A 22586-nucleotide genomic window follows, 5' to 3' on the forward strand; every position below is an offset into this window, starting at 1 on the left:
TGGGACGCGAGGGAATATTGAGATGAGCTTTGTTCCCCCTCGGTGTCGATTACACTCTGAAGTTCTTCACATAAGAAGCTATTGTTTTCACATTGAAGCGTCTAACTGTCGCCATCGTTAAATCCGTTCATCATTAACTTCACATCGCGATGAACTGATCATGTAACCAGTACTTATCGTATTCCACTTGGATTTTGTTATTTTTTTAGATATAACTTGAGGAGGACAATATTTAGTTTGACTTTTACACATTATAAATACTCTGATTTACCAGAATACCTTTTTGGTGATTTAAATTTTTTTTTAAAATAAACTTTCTATTTGAGGGCTACAAGCTCCTGCGGGAAAAGAAAAAATCCACAAACTTTTGATTTGCAGTATTTCCATCTGACCTTTCTCTTCTGTCCTTTTCATGCTCATGATCAGGGGTCCACTAACTTTTTCCTGTGAGGGCCACATAACTTGTCCCTTCTCTGATGGCCGGGGTCAGTTTGTAACAGAAAAAGTGTGACGATCTCAGGGGTGCCTAAATGTAAACATTTATTGTTTTCCAGAAAGCCACACATAACCAAATATTAATAACCCTTTCTGGGATCTTCACAGAAAAAAGTGTAGGATTTGCGTGGCCAGACTGAAAAAAAAAATCATAATGCGTCTGGTATTGTTCAGGGGGCCGGGCCAAATGTGGAGGCGGGCCTTAGTTTGGGGACCACTGCTCATGATGGTTTGCTATATAATTGAAAAAAATAATTGTTATAGTACCACGGACATTAGTCTATAACAACTGGCAACGGTGCAGCTTAAAGAATAGACAACATCTGGACATCCCAAGTCAAACTCACTCTGGGTTTGCAGAGCACATCGTGTTGCTAAAGGCGTTTTGTGGAGTTTCTTCACCTGTTGAAAGTTATATCACTGCTTAGACAATAAAAATAATAAATACTCCAAGTTTGTTTTGAGTAATAACCATAACCAGTTAAAAAGTCAATTTTCAGTGCCGCCTTATTATTTTACTGTAGCTGTAAAAATCTCCTCTACGCCACTCTTCCAGTTTCAAATTAAGAAATATTCTTGGAGGGAGATCAGTCTATTCTTCAAAAACAAACGTCTCGCAGACACTTAAAACAGATTGCGCTCGTACAGGTGGAGTCCATCTTTTTAAAAATGAGCAACATGTTTTGTGGTTAACCTCCAAACTCAAAGGGATTTAACAAGTTTTCACTGAGACTCTTGTTGTTTATTCACTCCTTTGTTTTTCTCTGCTAAACTGCCCCAACCTGATTTGAATTTTTCAGACAAAAGATCTATAGATTTATTGGCTAGATTGTTTCCAAGTGAAATTCCTTGGCATGTGATTGGCTGGTGAAAGACAAAGGTATGTGTGAGGGTACTACTGGTCACATGGTTCCCTCCTCTTCCTCTTCGTGAGTCTACTCGTCTGAAAACAGTCCGACCTAACTTCATTGTAAAATTGCCCAATTGCCCCAAAAATAAACATATTTTTCCAAGATGTTTCCATATTTCTCAACAAACATCTTAATTTTGACAGCAATAGAAAAAAGGTTTGATTGGACAGTTTAAGTGTTTTTCAAGCCTCTGATCTTGATAGATAATGCTGCGCCCACTGTGCAGAGGTGTAGGATCATTATTTTTCCTGTATGCGTGTCTTAATAATTGACAGCAACATGTGTACAATCTGCCACATAATGTTACAACAATAAGAAAAGGGAGGAAAAAAGGAGAAAGCTGAAAGCATTTATTTATATAGATTACATGAGAAGTGTAACGTACATGAGATAAACATGATGTTTGATGAAATTGATGATATGGTGAGAATGAGTACATTTGATCATATTATGTCGAGCACATCCTTGTTTGATGTCACGTCAGCATGGGCTCTGAGGACGTCCTCTTCCATACGAGTAATGGTGGCTCTTTCAGATCCAAGGATACAGCTGGATCTCATGAAGCCCCGTCCACGGATGTCCACATGATGGAGGGTTTCTTTTGTATCGATTAATTTCTTAATTTCTGGAAGGCCATATACAGTATGCTTCCTCCACACTGCTGAATGTTATGGGCAAAGCTAAATACTTTACTCATCTCCACACTGGGAACAAGTAATTTATTATGGATGTCATCCTTATAATTAAATGTCCTTGTGGGTTAAAGAAGTCACATCCATTAAAGCAGAAAATAAGCAAACACGAGAGCTCCGTGGGGAGAACTGATGGAGCTCAGCCTGTGCCAGAATATTTCAATGACTTTAAATATGGCATCTCGTCATTTAGGTTCCAGGGCATTAAATAAATTTGCCAAAGAGGTGGCAACGTTGATTAAATAATGAATAAAAAAGTATATTGGACATTTTTATTTGACAACTCCTCCAGAATCAGAATCAGAATCAGAATCAGAAACAGTTTTATTGCCAGGAATGTTTACACAAACGAGGAATTTTTTTTGGTGGAAGGTGCAACATTTGGACATGACAAACAAACAACAATCAACACGACAGAAAGACAACAAATAATGTGAAAGTGTTTGGGTGTGTGCTTCAAGTGGTGTGTTTTAGTTAATCCAGAGGATTAAACTATGAGATACATGTGTTGCTCTCAGGAGTGCGTATGATTATACAACTTATAAAAGCTGCACGGCTGACGTTTTTAATAATCATGCAATTTCTGTAAATAATTGTATGAATCGGCATCATTATGTGCTGTGATGTTGAGCTTGTTATGTGGCAGATTGTGCACATGTTGCTTTCACTTATTGAGAGACACAGATTCACTCTGTGTTATTCAGCCGCAGGAATCTGGAGGAAATTAAATAAATACCTCTGAGAGTCGGCCTTCAAATAAAGATGTTGCATAATTGGGAAATAAGTGGGTACTTAGTCTTTATATCAGCAAGTAGCAGGAATGTCTCAACAGCCTGCAATTATTCCCATAATAAAAATATCTTTGAATTATTCTCAGGCATGTAAATCAGAGCCAATACATGGGCGGCACATTTAGAAGTTTGTTTTTCAACTAATCTTGGAAATTGCAGTCAAAAACATGCAGAGAGAATCAAAAAAAGATCCATGTGGTGCGCCACACAAGGAGCATGTGTGTGTATTTTATTCAGTCAATCAAATCAAATACAATACAATATTATTCTATAGAATATAGAAAACAGAAAGACTGAAACGGTATAGGTAGAAGCAAAAAATGCTGATCTATTCCTATCCTAAATTAATATCAAATAAATCAGAAAATTATTAATATAAAATAAGGAGAAATAACCAGCCTGTGATATTGCAATGATACAGACATAGTTTATATTGTGTCATCGTTTTACAAGTTCTATAACTAGATGAAAGTAAGAAAGTAACTTTGTTGTGTTGAACATCGGTTTGTGATGCAGCAATCGGCAGAATTTTGTGTGTGGCCAGTTGTGAGTGCTCAAGGATGGAGGGAGGTTGGATTAAATATTCATTTAATATAACAGCGAACAACTCTTTGCTATTTTAATTGCCTCGGTCTGCTGCTGCTCCTTCATCAAGTCCTTTAATTTGAGTTGTAAAGGATGAAGTCAAGTCATAAATAATGAATACACCAGAGCGGCTCCCAGATGAGTTGACGATGAACATGCTGATTCAAAGAAAACTGCCCACTCTTTTTTGGACATTTTAATAAAAATATTCCACCCAGATCTCAAAGTGTTAGTAGATAGGGTTTGAAGTGGAAACTGCAATGCAAAAAAACAGAAGTGAATTCCTTTAGAACAAATAGAGGACCATGTCCAAGAGAGTGGCTAACGAGGTCTCTGTGATAATAGAAAAACAGACACAGTGGAACCTTTGAGAAGGTTATAAACAATAAATACTTATGACCGAAGAGGTGGAGATGCCGTGCTTCTTATTCATGACCACTGTGTTGCTTACTTACACGCCTCTGCAAGTATATCACATGTCTGTGTGTATATGTGTAAATAATCAGCCTGAACTGTATTCTTTTTGCTTTTAACATCAAAAGAAGTGAACTTTGAAGATGAAGAATGACACGATCACATGCAGAGCATGAAGACGTGACAGGCGCTGATCTGGCTTCCTTTGGGCTTTATTTCTTGGTTCAGAGTTTCAACAAACGTTCTTCTTTCTCCGAGGTTTTCGATTTGCATTCTGGACAAATAAGTTAAATATTTAATATGACAAAATTGAGCTCAACTTGAAAGTCCTTGAATTCCCTTGAAGCAGATTATCGTATTTTAAGAGCGTGCCTCAAGTCAAGATGAGAGATCCTCGCTGTAATGCTCCTGTCTCACCGGGAAGAGATGCTGTTTGTTTAGACATCTGTCATCTCTCAGCTCCAGCTCTCCACAGTCAGAGGCATGCGGGGCCTTAAGTGGATTAAATGAGTGTCACCGGGTCCTAATGCCATCAGGCGCTCTTGTAATTCACTGAAACTGATTATATTAGAGGCGGGACATGATGCTCTCGCGATGCCCGGCTAACAAAGCCGGCCTTCAGATGGCAGATTTGAAGACGAGAGAGAGAGAGAGAGAGAGCGCTTTACTATGAGGGGCCGTGAGGGACATTATTCAGAATACCCTCTCACACACACAACTGAAATGCTCTCACACACACTACTGAAATGCTCTCACACACACACTAGTGAAATGCTCTCACACACACTACTGAAATGCTCTCACACACACACTAGTGAAATGCTCTCACACACACTACTGAAATGCTCTCACACACACTAGCGAAATGCTCTCACACACACACAAGTGAAATGCTCACACACTTGTTGAAATGCCTCACACACACTAGTGAAATGCTCTCACACACCAGTGAAATGCTCTCACACACACTACTGAAATGCTCTCACACACACTAGTGAAATGCTCTCATACACACTACTGAAATGCTCTCACACACACTACTGAAATGCTCTCACGCACACAAGTGAAATGCTCTCACACACACTTGTGAAATGCTCTCACACACACTACTGAAATGCTCTCACACACACTAGTGAAATGCTCTCATACACACTACTGAAATGCTCTCACACACACAAGTGAAATGCTCTCACACTCACTAGTGAAATGCTCTCACACACTAGTGAAATGCTTTCACACACACTAGTGAAATGCTCTCACACACACTACTGAAATGCTCTCACACACACTAGTGAAATGCTCACACACTACTGAAATGCTCTAACGCACACAAGTGAAATGCTCTCACACACACTTGTGAAATGCTCTCACACACACTACTGAAATGCTCTCACACACACTAGTGAAATGCTCTCACACACACTACTGAAATGCTCTCACACACACTAGTGAAATGCTCTCATACACACTACTGAAATGCTCTCACACACACTAGTGAAATGCTCTCACACACACTACTGAAACACTTCAAAAGTTGCCCAATGCCGCGGGAAAACCGCGGACCTGGCAACACTGCACCTTCCGTTGCAAGTGAAATGCCTTCCGTTTCAAGTGAAATGCCTTCCGTTTCAAGTGAAATTTTTATATGTGTGTATGAGAGCTTTTCATATCATGTATGTGTGTGAGAGCTTTTCACTAGTATGTGTGAGAGATTTTCAGTTGTGTGTGTGAGAGCATATAGTTTTTCAGTAGTGAGTTTAACTCTGGCCCGCGCGACTCTCACTAGCACCCCCCCCCGTCCCCCCCGTCAACAATCCTGTGCGGCCCTCACACCCCCCGTGATTTTCTTATTCGGCCCACTTGCTACTGAAGTTGAATAGCCCTGGCCTAACCCTTAAACTGACAAAATGAATGTACTTCTTGCCCTCTTGTTGTCCCTTGTTTACCCTTCTCCACCCCATGTGGAAACTGCGATACCTCCACAATCGCGGCAGGAGCCTCCGCCTTCTGGCTGAAGTCGAGATGGTATATGTACATTTAATTGTGTGATTTTGCCTTACCTTCACAGCATAGCTTCATGTAGTAGTTGCAATTAAATTCTCCTAGCTAGGTATGCTAAATTCTCAATTATCTTGTCAGAAGTAGCCTTCTTTGCAATCCACAAACACACCATATGGAAATAAAACATGACAAATCTGTACATGCTTGTCCCTAGATTCCAATTAGTTTTAAGAATTATCCACTGAAATGATCGGCATCATCTGCTTGAATTCAGTCATAGGCCTACTTTGACTGACTGTACTTTTATACACATCTCTGTTGTAGTGAAGTTTACCCTGATAGAATATAGGCTATACACTTTTATACATGATACAGGAATCAATGAGCAATTGAACACAGGCATATTAATTATTGTTACAAATATGCATCAATTCTAATATAAATCAGAAAACGCAATAAAAGACTACAAAACCTCAATGACAACATTTTATTGATAAAATGACTTGCATATTCATATAATCTTCCCTTCCCCTGACGCTTCGCCCGTCTAGCTGGGTCGGCAGCCTTCAGCAGAGTGGTGGGGGCTATTGATGGCTGCCACGTCTGAGTGAAGCCCCCAGCGGAGGATGCTGCCTGCTATTTTAACAAGAAGCTTTTTCATTCCATCCAGCTGCAGGCCATCTGTGATAAGTGCAAATTCATAGATGTGTGTGTGGGCAGTGTGTGGTCACTGCGTCATTGGTGGAAATGAACATTTTGATAGCTAGCACCGTTTTCATGTCATCGTTGTTTAAGTTTCAGGAACATTTGGGGACCGTTTCAGATGTTTGTAATGGTGAAAGAAAAAATATCTGCCATTGCATGACATCCCAGTAACGTTGAGGTCCAGGTGAAGCAGAAGGTAGAGTGCCCTTAGCTTCTGTACTGAGTCGTATTCACCAGTGAAACTGAATATATGAGTTGTGTAGAGTTACAATACAGATTGACAGTTGAGGGGTGTTGCGTGACACGGAGTTTCAGAGGACTGGCTCCTCACAACTCCCTGGTCACTGCGTCATTGGTTGAAATTGGTTGATACAAGTTTACTTTAGCATATTTACTTTGAGAGAAAGAAAAGATGATTGTAATTTGGTAGAAAAACGTTGTACATTTCTCGAAATTTCCACATACACACACATGGGGTGCCTGCACCATGACACATCAGGGAAACAGACGAGGTTTGGTGGAGGAAACAGAAAGTTTGAACATTGGAATACGGAACGTGAGGACGATGCTCTCCAGCATAGTGATGCATTTATAAACATATATACAGTCTGCTTGCTGTGGACAGGAGAAGCAGAGCTCCAGCGGACTGTCCTCTTGACGTCACAGGCAGTCTGCTCTGCTGCAGTACCGGCAGCGACCACAGCGGCCACGGTGGCGCTGTTTCACCCAAATATGAAGAAATCAACAACAAAATACATCAAATCATAAATAAATGATAATTTAACAATAAATAAGGAACGCTTCACGAATTTGCGTGTCATCCTTGCGCAGGGGCCATGCTAATCTTCTCTGTATCGTTCCAATTTTAGTATATGTGCTATCGAAATAACACAACTATACTATGTTCCTGAGGGGTATATGAGGCCTTCTACCCGCAGAGGGCCTCTATCAGGGTGCTGGAGCCGGGACCACGTGAGGGAACCGACAACCGGGTTTAAACGCCCCTCTCTCTGGGCAGGAAACACAGAAACACAGGTCTGGGAGCTGCCCTGAACTGCACTCGGGTCCAGAACCTGGTCTTACGCGGTCTGACCCACTTCAGGTTCTGCCCGCCCTGCTGAGGAACCCAAGAGACTGCTGGGAAATCTAGGCGGAGAGGCCGTCTACGTCACTGGGTCAGGATTGGTGAGCGGCCGACGAGAGGACAGAAGGATCTCTCACAGCTCCGCCCACATTCCTGAGACGGGAGGAGGGGAGAGAGAGAGAGAGAGAGAGAGAGGTTGAGGATCCACAACGACAGAAATGTGTTTTAAACAACCAGGACTGTTTCTATTCTCTCTTCACATTATGTGGGTTCTTCCTGCTTTACTACTTCCTGTTTTTATTTGGTGCAGTTTCACAAACTCACCAGCAGGCGGCGCACTATGACCGCTGTGTGGAGAGAGAGGCGCTGCGGGGAGGGAAACAAAATGAAAATGGGTCAATTATGTTGCTCTTTAGTGTTTGTCATTAATAAATGTTATAAATGCTTAAAACGGTGTAAAAATAAAGTAAATAAACGTATTGTAACGTTCATCGGGTTTCTCTTCATAAACAATTGTAAATGAACATGAAGAACACTTTTGAGATTTTGAGAAACAATAATAATATTATTATTTACAAAAGAAACCCCACAGGCTGGAGGAGTTACAGGAGTTTGAATTATTCACTTTCTACGATTACATTAAGAAATCTAACAATTTGATATTTGTTTTGATTTTTCATTCAAAGTTCTCTGCACAACAAACATGAATTGGCATTTTATTAAATCAGGAGTTCATATGAACACATTGGGAACACAAGCAGCAGTATTTCAATAAAAATAAAAAAACCTCTGACTCTTCTACTCCTACGAGGGTACTCATCCAACACTCCCCCCCCCCCCCTTCTCTGTGAGCCACTGCTTTTATAAATTGTTTAAAATGTATTTATTGTAAGACAGGAGACAAAAAAAGACACATCACCAAGAGGACGACAAGACAGTGAGAAATAAAGCCATCAAAACAGGCTTTAGTCAGGGCACTGTGAGCCTTTAGGAGATGAAACAAACACAGTGGATGAGTAGATGTACAGGTGTGTGTACAGGTGTGTGTGTACAGGTGTGTGTTGCTGTTTGCATGAACCACGTTTCTACTCAACCACTTCTGATCCTCAGGAGGTCTGAGATGCTCTGTGACCTTGAACAAAGGAGCTCCGAGTGAACACTTGTTCCCTTGTTGTGATCTTTGAGAGACGTGAAGAGGTGATGGGGCCATCGGGCTATCAGGCTCCTCACTTCCCCTCCTCACGCCCCCTCCTCACTCATCCCTCCAGAGTTCAACAGTCTTTGATGTACCTGTACCTGAGCACAGCTGGTGACCCCTCCTGTACCCCTCCTCCAGCTCATGGACCAGGACGCCAACTTCTTCCCACAGATCCAGACCTCCATGATCCACATGATCCATCTTTCAGTTCTGCCAAACCTGTCCTCACCTGTCTTCTCCTATCCTCTCTTCACCTGTCCTCTCCTATCCTCTCATGTCCTCTCCTATCCTCTCATGTCCTCTCCTATCCTCTCCTATCCTCTCATGTCCTCTCCTATCCTCTCATGTCCTCTTGTATCACCTGTCCTCTCCTCTCATGTCCCCTATTGTCCTCTCCTCTCATGTCCTCTCCTATCCTCTCTTGTACACACCTGTCCTCACCTGTCTTCTCCTATCCTCTCATGTCCTCTCCTATCCTCCCTCTCATGTCTTCTCATGTCCCCTCTTGTCCTCTCCTCTCATGTCCTCTCCTGTCCTCTCTTGTACTCACCTGTCCTCTCCTCTCCTCTCCTCTCATGTCCCCTCTTGTCCTCACCTGTCCTCTCCTCTCCTGTCCTGTCCTCTCCTCTCCTCTCCTCTCTTGTACACACCTGTCCTCACCTGTCTTCTCCTATCCTCTCTTCACCTGTCCTCTCCTCTCCTCTCATGTCCTCTCCTGTCCTCTCCTGTCCTCTCTTGTACTCACCTGTCCTCACCTGTCCTCTCCTGTCCTCTCATGTCCTCTCCTGTCCTCTCCTGTCCTCTCCTGTATTCTCTACACCTCGTTCTGCAAGAAGCAGCCTTAGCCGTACTATTTATCTCAGGAACCGGTAAAAACTCAAACTTTATTTGACAGAAGAACCTCCTATTGCTCCTCTAGACCTCTCTGTGTGACAGAGACACAGGAAGCTCCCCCTGTATATTTAGTATTTAGTTTTTTAGTATTGTGTTTTGTGTTTATATTTATTTTCATTGATGCGCTGATGTGCACCGCTGCTGTGATTTATGAAAGTTCCCCACCGCGGGACGAATAGAGGCAGCCCGATATCAGAACTCAAAATATGCCCATAACTCCTTCATGATGCCCCCCTGAGATAGGAAAGTGCACTTCCGACTGAGCAGGAGTCAGTTTGAGTCGTGTTTAGATTTAGAATTTTTATAAAGCTCTTCGTAATAAAATACCGCTAATATGAGGTTCTCCTCGGGAAAACCTGGGCGACGTGAAACATCCCATCGCTTTTGGTGTGAATGCACCTTTAGACGCACACACACTCTCTTTCATGACATTGACGTGACATGAAACATGTAAAATGAACCTCATTGCTGTACCGAAGAAACAAACTTAACAGGAGGGTTTTCTACAAAAGCTAACTACTGCTAGCTAAACGTTGTACTAAACAAGGACTTACATGTCATTAAAAACGATTTACTGCAAGCTTTACTTGGCAAACCGTGTGTCAAATGTATACATTTTTCCTATTCAACATATTTCGATAAATACAAGCAGAGTAAAAGTATGTTCTTACCTTGGCAACTCCTGATCCAAAAATGAATTTTCTTCATCCACTGTAGCAAACCGTGAGGTTACGCAGGGTTGCCAGGTCTGTGTGACAAAACCAGCCCAATGGCCAATCAAAACCAGCCCAAAAAACCAGCCCAATGGCCAATAAAACCCAGCCCAATATCAGAACTCATTATATGCCCGTGCCAAACCATATACACTGCTTTTAAATTCCATGTCCATGTGTGTACGTGCTGATCTGGAGTCAGTTTGGTAGGATTTGGGTATAAATAAATTATTTCATTTAAAGCAACACTATGTAACTTTTGTACCTTAAAATAACAGCTTGAAAAAAATGGTGCCGCTACAATGACTTTTAATATGACGATTTGCGTCTCCGCTATTGCCATCGAGGCAGGGATGGATTAACCAACGGGCCTACCGGGCCCAGGCCCAGGGGCCCATGAGCTCAGGGGGCCCCTGGGCCTGGGCCTCCGCGCGTGACGTCGCTGTTATTAACATTGTATTGATATGAATATGATGATATGACACGATGCGCCGTAGCCGGTATATGCTGGGTTTAAGTCATTCATGTCAGTAACAGGGCCCCAATAGTCCTACTGAGGGATGGATTACCGAACGAGCCTACCGGCACCAGGGCCCATGAGCTCAGGGGCCCATGAGCTCAGGGGCCCTGGCCTGAACCTCCGCGCGTGACGTCGCTGTGATTAACATTGTATTGATATGAATATGATGATATGATACGATGCGCCGTAGCCGGTATATGCTGGGCTTAAGTCATTCATGTCAGTAACAAGGCCCCAATAGTCCTACTGAGGGATGGATTACCGAACGAGCCTACCGGCACCAGGGGCCCATGAGCTCAGGGGGCCCCTAAGCCAGAGCCTCTGCGTGAAGTAGCTGTTATTAACTTTGTATTGATATGATGATATGACACGATGCGCCATAGCCGGTATATGCTAGGCTTAAGTCATTCATGTCATGGTCATATAATTCGCGCTATGTTGTCTGCTCAGCTCCGGTATCGTTGTTCCATACGGACTGTTTTGTTAGCGATAGTTTTTTTTTCTTTTCCGGGTGTGGGGGGGGGGGGGCCCTTGACACGTCCAGGCCCAGGGGCCCGTGGTTTCTTAATCCGTCCATGCATAGGACGTCACTCTAGGGCAGGGGTGGCCAACCCGCGGCTCGCGAGGAGCATGCAGCTCTTTGCCTGGTGTCATGCGGCTCTTACGTTCATATCTAAGTTTGTGTTTTTTTGTATGTGCGTGTTCGCTTCGCTTGAGTTCAATACGGTATTTTTCGTCAAACGCGCATGCGTGAGATGAAAAAAACGCAAAGTTTCCCAGTAGGCAGTGTTGCCAATTCCGCGGTTTAACCGCGGAATTGGGCTCCTTTTGAAGTGTTGCCGCGGGTTGAATTTGTTGTCCGCTGGTTCGGGTAGACCTATTTTGCATGCAAATTACATGAATATCTTTAAATAAAAATCCATATTTTAAATGAAATAATTTATTTCTATCCAAATCCTACCAAACTGACTCCAGATCAGCAGGTACACACATGGACATGGGACACGCCCACATACACACACGCACCTAAAGCTCTCGCCGCTCTCAGTCTCCCGCGACCCGCTCGATCCCAACTCTGGTCTGGTAGTTAGTGTAGCTAGCTACACTGGAGAAACATGCCACCCGGTAAGTGGGCTAAATACGGGAAGAAATATACAAAAGAATGGGAAAGTGAAAACGGAATTAAAGAATGGATAGAACGTGTGGCTGGGGATGATACTAAAGCTTTTTGTCGGTACTGCAAAACCGAGATTCGTGCGCACCACAGTGATCTCCAAAACCACAGCAAAACGGCGAAACACATTCGAAATGCTGCTCCGTTCTCCAGTTGTCGAGTGCGTACATTGATTGAACTATAAGTATATGATAAAAATATAGTGAAGCAACATAAGGTGTTTCAGTTGAAATAAGGTATTGCATTAACTACAGTAAATGCATATGAAGTAAAACAGTACATTCATGTTGTCCAGGCAGGGAGGAAGAGAGAAAAGGGAAGAGAAAGCCTCAAGACAAAGCAACAGGTTAGTTTGTCCGTCAGTGAATTGGTCTACACCTTCACAGAGCTATATTTTATTTATGATAATATACTGTATCTAATTGCACAAGGCCATTTTAGGACATAGGGGAAATAACTGTTACGGGAAAACTGCTTTTAATGCTGGCATACTAACCATTTGGTGTTACTTTGTAGATATTACAATACATTTGGCAATGATAGCAATGCTGTTGGACTTTAAAAGCAGTGTATATGGTTTGGCACAGGCATATTTTGAGTTCTGAAATTGGGCTTGTTTTTTGGGCTTGTTTTATTGGCCATTGGGCTGGTTTGGGCTGGTTTTGATTGGCCATTGGGCTGGTTTTGTCACACAGACCTGGCAACCCTGCCAGTAGGGCACGGGTCTCAAACTCGTGGGCCAAACACGGAAAGACCACATCCGAATGTCGAGCGGGCCGTTCTACGGTGGGTTACGCGAATGAAAGTGTCCGAAAATCAAACACTGCTCTTACGCCATGAACGCCGCATTATGGGCAGCTGGATGTCCCGGACTATGGCTAAAGTAGTTTACGGTGACGCTTTCTCCAGCCGCCCTCAATTCAGCGGACACGGTGTAAGAGCAGCGTTGCGGGAGAACCGCATCCGAATGTCGAACACTCTCTTCGGCTAAAGTGGTTTATTGGTGGGCGTTTGATTACTCCAGCCCCCCATAATGCGGCATTCATGGCGCAAGTGCACCGTTCGATTTTCGGACACCTGTTCTGATTGACACCATGTGAAGGAATTGCTTCGAGTGGCAACAACGGAATTAAGCCAGATTTGAAGAGGATTGTTCAAGGCAAGGAATCCCATAAGTCCCACTAAGCAACATGCATAGTAAAAGAAAACGCTATTGTAAATTATTCTATTTTTGTTTGTGGACTTGGTTGAACTGAGATAATGTGTGTTTGTGTGTGTGTGTGTGTGTGTGAGACAGTGTACACAATGTTCATTGTTGAACATGACAGACCTGTTGTCTTAGTACTGTAGGAGTCCATTTCTGTCATTATCATGTTGGTGTGTGACATTTACAACAAATCTGGCTGATCAGAGGTGTGTGTGTGTGTGTGCGCGCGCACACATATGTGTATGATGTGGCTCTTTCCGGTGACACAGTAAAAAATGTGGCTCTTAGTCTCTGACTGGTTGGCCACCCCTGCTCTAGTGGAAAGGTGTCACCAGTTGTCTGCAATAGCCCGTTAACGTTTGAGTTTCTCTCTCGGCTCCACCCCTGAAACTACTGATGCCCCTGTTTATTCCACTGAGTTATGTTATGCTATAAAAGTTGAATAAAACCCTTTCTGTTAACTACCACGTGCGTGTATCCCCCTTTGGTTGTCATGGCCGTGCGGCCCCGTTTTCGTGACATTTGGCCATTCAATAAAACGTCTAAAACAAACCAGACCGAAAGAGGACACAACATTTTCATCGGTATCTGCGTTTACGCGTAAAATGCTTCATTTCCCCAATAAAGCTAACTCAAGCGTGCGCTCACACCCTCAAACTCCTGGATGCAATGTCAGAGCACAGCACCGACTCGCTGATGCCAAGTGTTTGTGTCACGCCTTCTTTCTTTCTTGTCTCATCTTTCTCTCTGGTTGGGGGGATGTTACATATTTAATGCCCAGCTAACGAGGAGCCATGTTTCCCCATTAGGACCTGAGATGTGTGAAGCTGAAGGAGCCGTGTGTCCCGGCATGAAAGGCAAAAAGAAAAGGAAAGAAGACACGTATATATGCATTTTAATAACTGAAACTTAAAGACCACTCAATTGATCTTTTATTAATTAATCTTATTTTGGCTTTCAATTATATTCTCACAGCAATATGATTTTTCTGTATGAACTAAGGGGACAAAATATTGCCCATAACTGATTTTTTAAATATTTTCAATGTTTCACTATATCTTCATGCAGCGGCCTTATGTCGATAGGAACAAAGGCTATTCTGTGTGAGAATGAATGTCTTGTTTTCCAATATATATCATGAAATCAGCTGAAGAATGAATTGGAGGCACATGACTCAAGACATTGTGATCATACGATCAAACAACACACACGATACCCACGATAAGTCGACCCAGTTTCTTCCTCTGAGGTGTTTCGGTGAAACAAACCGTGATGGCGCCAGACAACTGACCTCTGTTTACACGAGAGCATTAGAAACACATTAGCGTCCACGTAAATGGAATGAAGCTTTTCCATCACAGCCATTAACCTACATGAGGACAGCAGCGCTGAGAGTGAGAGCGTCAGTGCACACTAATTAATTAGAGCGCCGTGTTGTTGTGCTTATAAAGCCATTTAAACCGTCAATATTAAAGTGATCACTTTAAACAGCAACTTTGCCCTCATTATTTTCTCTTAAAGCCCCTCAGTGTGAAGTGACACACACAAACAGGCACTTTCAAACAGAGAGGTATTGATTGTGTGTGTGTGTGTGTGTGTGTGAGTAGTAAGTACGGGATGATCAATCTTTAGGATTAAGTCGACCCAGTTAATGACCCATTCAAGCGCTAGTGTGTGTGTGTGTGTGTGTGTGTGTGTGGGTATGGAGGCAGACAGGGTTGACTGAGTGAGGACTTTGTTCTTGCTTGTTCATTGTGTCAACGTATGCAGCCAACCTGCCACATGAGGCACGTTTAGAGAGTCGGTTCACCCACAATTAAACAACAAAAACAAAACAAACAATGAGTGGGATTGTTTTTTGGTGGCACATCATTGGAAAATTACATTTAAAACATCTTCAAGAACAAAACATAAACACAGGGCTCCAGACTAACTTTTTTTACTAGGAGCACAGTGGCCCCTAACTTAAAATTTTAGGGGCGCAAGCAGAAAATTTAGGGGCGCACACAGGGTTTTTCCTGGGTCAAAATGGGTCTTCGGTGCTCCCCAAAAAAAATGTTTGCGCGCTGTGCGCGCACCGTCTATTCGTGCAGGTCGAGCTATTGAGTGAGTGATCAGCAGCTGGCCGCTCTGTCCATTCACGCACCTCACTGTTGTGTATTGATCAGACAAGAAGACACGCTTATCAACTCCAGTGTTTCCCCTACCATTATAACAGGGTGAAATCTCCACCCGCCACTCTGTAATTTTCGTCTACCCCCCCCCCCCGTCAACAATTCTCGGCTCGCGTGACAGAGCGATGCGCGCACCGACATCGAAGTTCTGCCGTGATGCGCACACGGGTGAGCACACTCTCACCCCCACCCATTGATTGAATGCATTCATAGAAAGCAGTTTCTTTTAGGAAACGGAATCAAAAATAAATATTGCTATGCAGCACGTTCTCTTTTCAATACCATCTAGGGTTTGATGATGTTATGATTAGAGATGCACCGATCAGGTTTTTGGTGCCGATCACCGATCACTGAAATCAGTATCTGCCGATCACCGATAATACCGATCACCGAGTCGATTGAAGCATTCTATTTATTGTGTAGCATTATTGCCTAGGACTATGAGGAAATACATATATAAAGCAACTCAAACATTAAAGAAATTACAGATTTCTTTAAACATTTAGGACTTTTACTTTGAAAAATGTCCTAATTGATACATTAAAATTGTTTGATTGCTATTGTAGGATTTCAGATATGTATGGAACACATCTGCATTATTCATTTCCTGGAACTCTTGCGGAAATCTATATACAGGACTTTTCTTAACATACAAAAGTCTGACTAATTTTTATAAACTCTTCCTTGGTCCAGTAAAAATGTTTTAATGTTAGCATAATTTAAGCTAAATCTCAGAAATGATCTATAAAGATACATCAGTTCATTGTTTACTTTTATATGTTCGTGTATGATTTGTCGACATCTTATTTTGATAAACGGATGTTGTTTCGCGTGGTTCTTTCCGCTAACTTTGCAAAACCGGATGTTGTCACTTAGATCCTTCCGCTAACTTTATCAAAATCCTCGCGCGCTCCCGATCGAATGCGTTTACCGTGAGCGACAGTGTATAGGGGCTCAGACATGTGAGAGTCGGCTGAGTTGACCCAAAGATTCAACTCGGGGGACGGGGACGCCGCTCGGTGGTGAGGATCCCCTCGTGGACGGTCCGTGTACGTTTTGTTAGTTTGTTTTTTCGTTTCATTCCAAATACGGAATACGGAAATCACGTGGTTTTTTCGTTTTCCGTTTGAAAACCAAAAACGGAAAAACGGAATACCACCTTCGTATTTCGTTTCTGCTGTCTGAAACCAAAAACGACAGAACGGAAGTGCTTTAAATGAAGTCAAAATAAAAGCCAGTGATACATATTCGTATTAACCTTAGAAGAATATTAATGAATCAATATAAAGAATAAATAATTAAACGGAGATATTTTAACGATGCAAACACATAGCAGGGTAACGTTAGAAGAATATTAATTAGTCAATATAAAGAATAATAGTGACTATTTCTACTCCGAGAAATTGTTGACGGGGGTGGGGGGGGGGGTGCTAGTGACTATTTTTTTGCTCCATCCCAATGCGCGCAGACCAGCGTCGGAGCAGAGCAACAACAAATCGATCGGCGTATTGAGCACTCCTGTGAAGGTTTTTTCAGCGGAATTGAGGAATGTGTGGCGGGAGTGCGTGAGATAAGACCGAAATGCGTGAGTCTCACGCTCAATGCGTGAGACTTGAGAGCCCTGGGTTGGAGGGAGCCAGAAAGACTGTCCCACATTTACAAAGAAACAAATGGTCAATTTGACCCGCCACATAACAGGAGGGTTAAATGTAGTTGACACTACAAAGGGTTGCATTTTGGGTAACTGAGTTTATTCTGTGTTTATCTCCCGCAGTAGACGTGTTTGCCACTGCCACCCTTTTGCACTGAAGCACGCAAGATGGACTCCAGCCTGTTACCTTACTTAGATATTGTACAACAAATGATGCATAGTGGCTGTAGTGATGTGGACATAAAAAACACTTGATATTTGAATGTGGCTTGCGTAGAGGAACGTCCGTGGCCAATATTCGGAAGTTTTGTAAAGACCACGGGTTAAAAAGACAGCGAGTGACGGACCAACAACTTGAAGCTGCAGTCTCCAATGCAATAACACAGGTAGGGTGCAGTTAATTTATTTGCGCGAAAAATGCATACAACGAAACTATAAGTGTGTGTAAGGTTAGTATGTTATACTTTAACCCTCCTGTTATGTTCGTTTCTTACATACAGCCGTCATGCTCCCGGGTCAGTTTGACCCAAAAGTGGTCAGAAACAAAAACATCCTAATAACTATAGTTTGTACCTCATCACCAACACCATTACTAACAATCCAATCAGTTTTTAGTGGAATTGAGTTATTCACCCCTCCATAGATTTAATGATACATGTTCAAACAATTTTTTAGGTACATTGAAAAAATCTAAATCTAAATTAAATTGCATTAGTTTACTATAACATGTATATTCTCCTACATTTTATTAGCATTTAGTTAAAAATTGTCATGGGGTGATGTAGATAAATAGAGATGAGACACCTGTGTTCAGGGTCATAATGACCCGCCCACTAAAAATCAAGCCAAATGAGTCATAAAGGATTTGTATTGAAAGTAAACTTTAGTTATGTTCATTTATAGTGTTGATATGCATAAATTATGTTATAAAAGATGACCAAAGGCCAGCACATAGTCATCCTCTTGGTGCAGTCGATCTGCAGAAATGTCACTCTTGTCTGTCTTCAAAACTTGAGAGCCCTGAACAGGGTGTGTGTCACTCTCAGTCACCCAGTCGATTAGAAGTACTAGAGCACCATATTTATTAGGAGAGACATGAAAGAAAGCCTTACCTTAGTGTCCCATGTCCAATAAAGGTGTATTTAGGGGGAAAATGAGAAACATTTGTAAAGTGTGGTTCTCGTGGGGTGATGGCTGGGCACACAGGCAGGATATAGATGGTTCATACAAACAGATGGTAAGAAAGACTGTCCCACATTTACAAAGAGGGGAGGGGGGACTCCATAATAGCTATTGTATTTAGTAGTTATATAGTTATTGTAACACGGTCCGAAAACTGTGCAGCTCCACGCAGCTCCAGCCGCAAATACCTGCCGTAAAGTGTGATCCATGTGACGTCATTCTGTAACTTGCTTGTATTTATTACAATAACAAATGATAACGACATCTTTTAACATTAAAGTTAGACACAGATCTGATTAAAGGTCAACATCTGAATCCAACTAAATAATGTAGCCTACTGCTAATTAAATTTGTCTCTTACAACTATGAAAATGTATCGAGTAAAACATGTTTAAACTGCAACTAGTTTTCATAATCATATATAATTCAAAACACTTAACAATTAATTGTAATTTAATTGGAGTTGAAGTTGACATTTCGTGGCTTAACATTACAATGCAACATGTGTTCCTTTCTTTATCTTCAGGGTGGTCCTACCTATGGCAGGAAAATGATGACTGGGAGTCTTGCAGCTGCAGGTGTCTTCGCATCAGAGGGTCGTGTTGGAGCTGTTTTGCGCAACATTCACCCACCTTACCATAAGGCACGATGCCAGGTTTTTCTTTTCTTCTCAAATTAGAATATGTTGTGCTATTCAATAAGGTCATGATGTTCTTTTTTGTCTGTGTTTAAGGGAGCAAGGAACCTCAACCCTCTTCCTTACCATGCAGCCTATGTGGGTCACAAAATCCACATGGACCAAAATGAGAAGATTGTCATGTTTGGCGTGACTCATGTGCTGGCAATAGATGGCTTCTCCAGCAAAATTGTTGGACAAGCTACTATGCCTGTAAAGAACAACCTCACCATCTACAATGACGTTTACAGGTAATTGAAAAGACTGTTGTCCTTGTACCCTAAACATTACAAATCATCCCCATTTTATGAGGTGTTTTAACAGGGTGTCTGTGGGTCCTTAACCCTTGTGTTGCCTTAGGGTCATTTTGACCCGAATCAATATTACACCCTCCCCCCGCCTTAGGATTAATTTAACCCCATTCAATGTTTAATGTCGGTGTTCTTTCGGTAGTCAACAAACAAACATAAAGTGCCTCACACTTAAACTTGGAAAACAATATTAATTCTAATAATTTTCTGGAGGTTTTAATTGCTGGCGTCAAATTGAATCCAAAGGGTAAAATATGTTAGTAAATATAAAGGTAACAGGAGGGTGAAACATTGAATCGGGTCAAAATGACCCAAAGGCGGGGGGAGGGTGTAATATTGATTCGGGTCTAAATGACCCTAAGGCAACACAAGGGTTAAAAACAAAAAAATGCATTTAAAATTAAATATCTTACAATTTCTTGAATACCATTTTGTCAGCTCTGAAAAATGCACTTGATTAGGAAGAGACGCACATTTTCGAAAGTGGATTTAAATTCAATATGGCTTGTTAATGTATTAAAAGAAAATGCTCAACTTAAGTGGGATTAGTCGAATGTGAAAACCTTCATAATATATATTTTTTTAGTTTGGATTTGAATCAACGTATTAAATTGCATTCATATTGGTCTAAAAAGGACTTAAATTAAACTTATTGAAAACTACAGAAACCCTTTTTAAGCAGCAAGTTAAAACTCAACTCACCTCATCAGTACCTGATAACACAAGACCTACTACACATTTTGTAAATGTATCTGACACCATTAGCCTTACCCTCCATACTGCTGTCTGCCAATGTTATGTTTTCTTGCAGGAGTGCAGTAATGGAATATGGGATGTGGGACCAGGTCAGAGTGGATCATGGAAAGGAGTTCTACCTCACTCTTTTCATGCAGGAAAAGTTGGCCAGCCACCGCCACAACACTGAAAGGCCACCATATCTCCAAACACCATCGACAAAGGTGATCAACATACAATGGTTTTGCTGATTATAAAGTTAATCAACATGTAATTAAATAACTATTTCACACTTTCATTAATTATTCAGAATGGTTAACTGAAGATGTTGAAATGTGTGAAAGTAAGTTAGTCTGGGGGGGCGGGGAAATATTTGTTTATCAAGAATCTGAAAATGTCTCTATTTTGCAATGACAGAATGACAGAATCGAGAGGATCTGGCCAGAAATCAACAACCGGGTTAACTACCCGTTGAAAGCTGCATTGGTCGAACTGGTGGATCAGGAGGAGCTGGACATGGAGGACCAGATGACTCGGTTCTGTGTGTCATCTTTGACATGCCAGTTGGCCCAGATCGGTGTTAACCGAACTGTGCAAGCATGGAATGCACACAGGATTCCAGGTATGTCTTCGGGTTGGTCTTTCAAGCCTTTTTTAATGTGAATAATTATTTTCAAAATGTTTTACTATTGAATGTTTCTTAAACATGTTTTATCAAATACTAGAAGGAGCATGTTGCAATACATGGCATGGTTGTGACAGCCACATTGAATTATTATTACAGGGAGGGGGATACCAAATTACTTGGCCAGAGATGGATGCCCAAATAAGCTGTCGACAGACCTTTTGCCAAATGCATCTGTGGCTGCAGACTGGTACGACCAGGAAGTGGGCTCACTGACACGAGTGTCAGACTTTGGCACCAACCCGTTTCCAAGTTCACAGGACCAGGAAGCTGCAGTGAGGGGATTTGCTCTGCAGTGCCCTGATACAAGTGTCCTGCTGGACAATGCAGTGAATAATCTGCCACAACCGTTCAAAGATGGACTCAAAGGCCTCATCGACATCTCAAGGAGAAATTGTCAACGCTGATGTTTTTGTGTGTGTCTAAGTTGTTCTTGTCTGTGCTTTTTAATTGGTTCAACTGACGGAATGTTTTTTTCTTTTCTTCAAATGTTGGGGTCTAAAGGGAGAAATATGTTCTTTTGAATAAACACTTATGTCTTCAAAGTCTGGCACAATTTCATTTTTAATCTGTAATGGGAAAGTCTGGACCTGTAACACCAACTATTGATCGTGACACAGTGTGTTGACCCCCTGCCAGTGTGAGTAAGGCACTGGAAGATAGCTTGTTCAGTGACCTCTGACCTAGGTAACAAACTTACACCCCAAAATATACACACACAAGACGGTTGCAGCCGGTTTAGGGCGGTGAAGCCATGATAACTTCATACATTAGCCACCATTGTATCACTTGTTTCAGGCTCATAAGTCGGTCTCCCCGACAGCCGGATGTCACAGATTTGGACCCAGTGTGAAGATTTCCCACTGGAGGAGGACCCCTATGTGGTTGGGAACCTCGCTTGTTTATGAAGGGCAGCTTAAGGACCCTGACACCCTCAGTTTGGATGTCAATCTGACACCTATTGCTTCACTAAGAACACAGCTGATGTCTGAGCACTACAATCAAACAGCAGGAACAAACATCAATGATAAACAATCTGAGCCAACCTAGTAAATCACATAATACTAAACACCATTTTGACCTGAGCTTGTAGCAGGTATGAAGCTTCAGTGAAGCTCAGTCAGGACGGTTCATACATCTGACATTCACTTTTCATTTGGAACAGCTCTTGGAAGGCAAAACTTTGATGATGTAAATCATGCGAGCAGATTAACTGCAGATGGAAGAATCAGAGGAATTGAGATCCAGCAATACAATTCAAATATAAGAATGTAATCCTCATGCAATGCTACCACTAATTCTGAAGGCTCCCTCTTTTAGGGGAGTAGTTAACTTGTGCTTGACATAAAGAATTAGAAAATACCAAAGATTGTCTTTCTTTACGAATCTAGAAGTGTGCAGATGTCATTGGATCAGATATAAGTACATGTGAGCTGCTGCTCTGAGCTAAACAAGGCCATGACCTGTTGCTCTGAGCTAAACCTGTTGCTATTAGCTAAACAAGGTCATGACTTGCTGCTCTGAGCTAAACAAGGTCATGACCTGTTGCTCTGAGCTAAACCTGTTACTCTTAGCTAAACAAGGTCATGACCTGCTGCTCTGAGCTAAAGAAGGTCATGACCTGTTGCTCTATAAGCTAAACAAGGCTCTGAGCTGAATATGGCTTATCTAAATATACATGCAGAGATATAGCCATAGGGGCCTACGGCTAAACACAGGCAACAACGCCAATCACTACTATAAACTATGTGAGACATGTTAGAGATGTGAGAGGAGCTGTGCTCTCCA

At 42.1% G+C, this 22586-nt stretch overlaps 1 protein-coding gene, 1 long non-coding RNA gene and 1 other non-coding gene across 3 annotated transcripts; 1 reads left to right on the forward strand and 2 right to left on the reverse strand.

The window, feature by feature from the left end:
- Nucleotides 1-6361: 6361 nt before the first annotated feature.
- On the reverse strand, nt 6362-9064 carry LOC130201758 (uncharacterized). Its single transcript, XR_008833250.1, has 3 exons — nt 8975-9064; nt 8003-8044; nt 6362-7831 (listed from the first exon to the last, which is right to left on the reverse strand). It is a non-coding gene; the product is annotated as an uncharacterized LOC130201758 (long non-coding RNA).
- On the reverse strand, nt 7381-7486 carry LOC130202067 (U6 spliceosomal RNA). The gene has a single exon (XR_008833293.1). It is a non-coding gene; the product is annotated as a U6 spliceosomal RNA (small nuclear RNA).
- Nucleotides 9065-17454: 8390 nt separating the features above from the next.
- Nucleotides 17455-21287, forward strand: LOC130201494 (uncharacterized). Its single transcript, XM_056426535.1, has 6 exons — nt 17455-17595; nt 18918-19046; nt 19125-19318; nt 20190-20337; nt 20531-20747; nt 20898-21287. The coding sequence occupies exons 2-6, from the start codon at nt 18942-18944 to the stop codon at nt 21203-21205; spliced, it is 972 nt and encodes a 323-aa protein (XP_056282510.1). The 5' UTR covers nt 17455-17595; nt 18918-18941; the 3' UTR covers nt 21206-21287.
- Nucleotides 21288-22586: the final 1299 nt, after the last annotated feature.

Source organism: Pseudoliparis swirei, chromosome 11, assembly GCF_029220125.1.
Source record: "Pseudoliparis swirei isolate HS2019 ecotype Mariana Trench chromosome 11, NWPU_hadal_v1, whole genome shotgun sequence".
Taxonomy (NCBI): Eukaryota; Metazoa; Chordata; class Actinopteri; order Perciformes; family Liparidae; genus Pseudoliparis; species Pseudoliparis swirei.

Excerpts from the sequence above, each read along its gene's own strand:
- LOC130201494 (XM_056426535.1), top strand. The coding sequence starts at position 18,942 with ATGATGACTGGGAGTCTTGCAGCTGCAGGTGTCTTCGCATCAGAGGGT. Across the intron at positions 19,319-20,189 it reads ATCTACAATGACGTTTACAG|GAGTGCAGTAATGGAATATG; the intron begins GTAATTGAAAAG and ends GTTTTCTTGCAG. Across the intron at positions 20,338-20,530 it reads TCCAAACACCATCGACAAAG|AATGACAGAATCGAGAGGAT; the intron begins GTGATCAACATA and ends TTGCAATGACAG.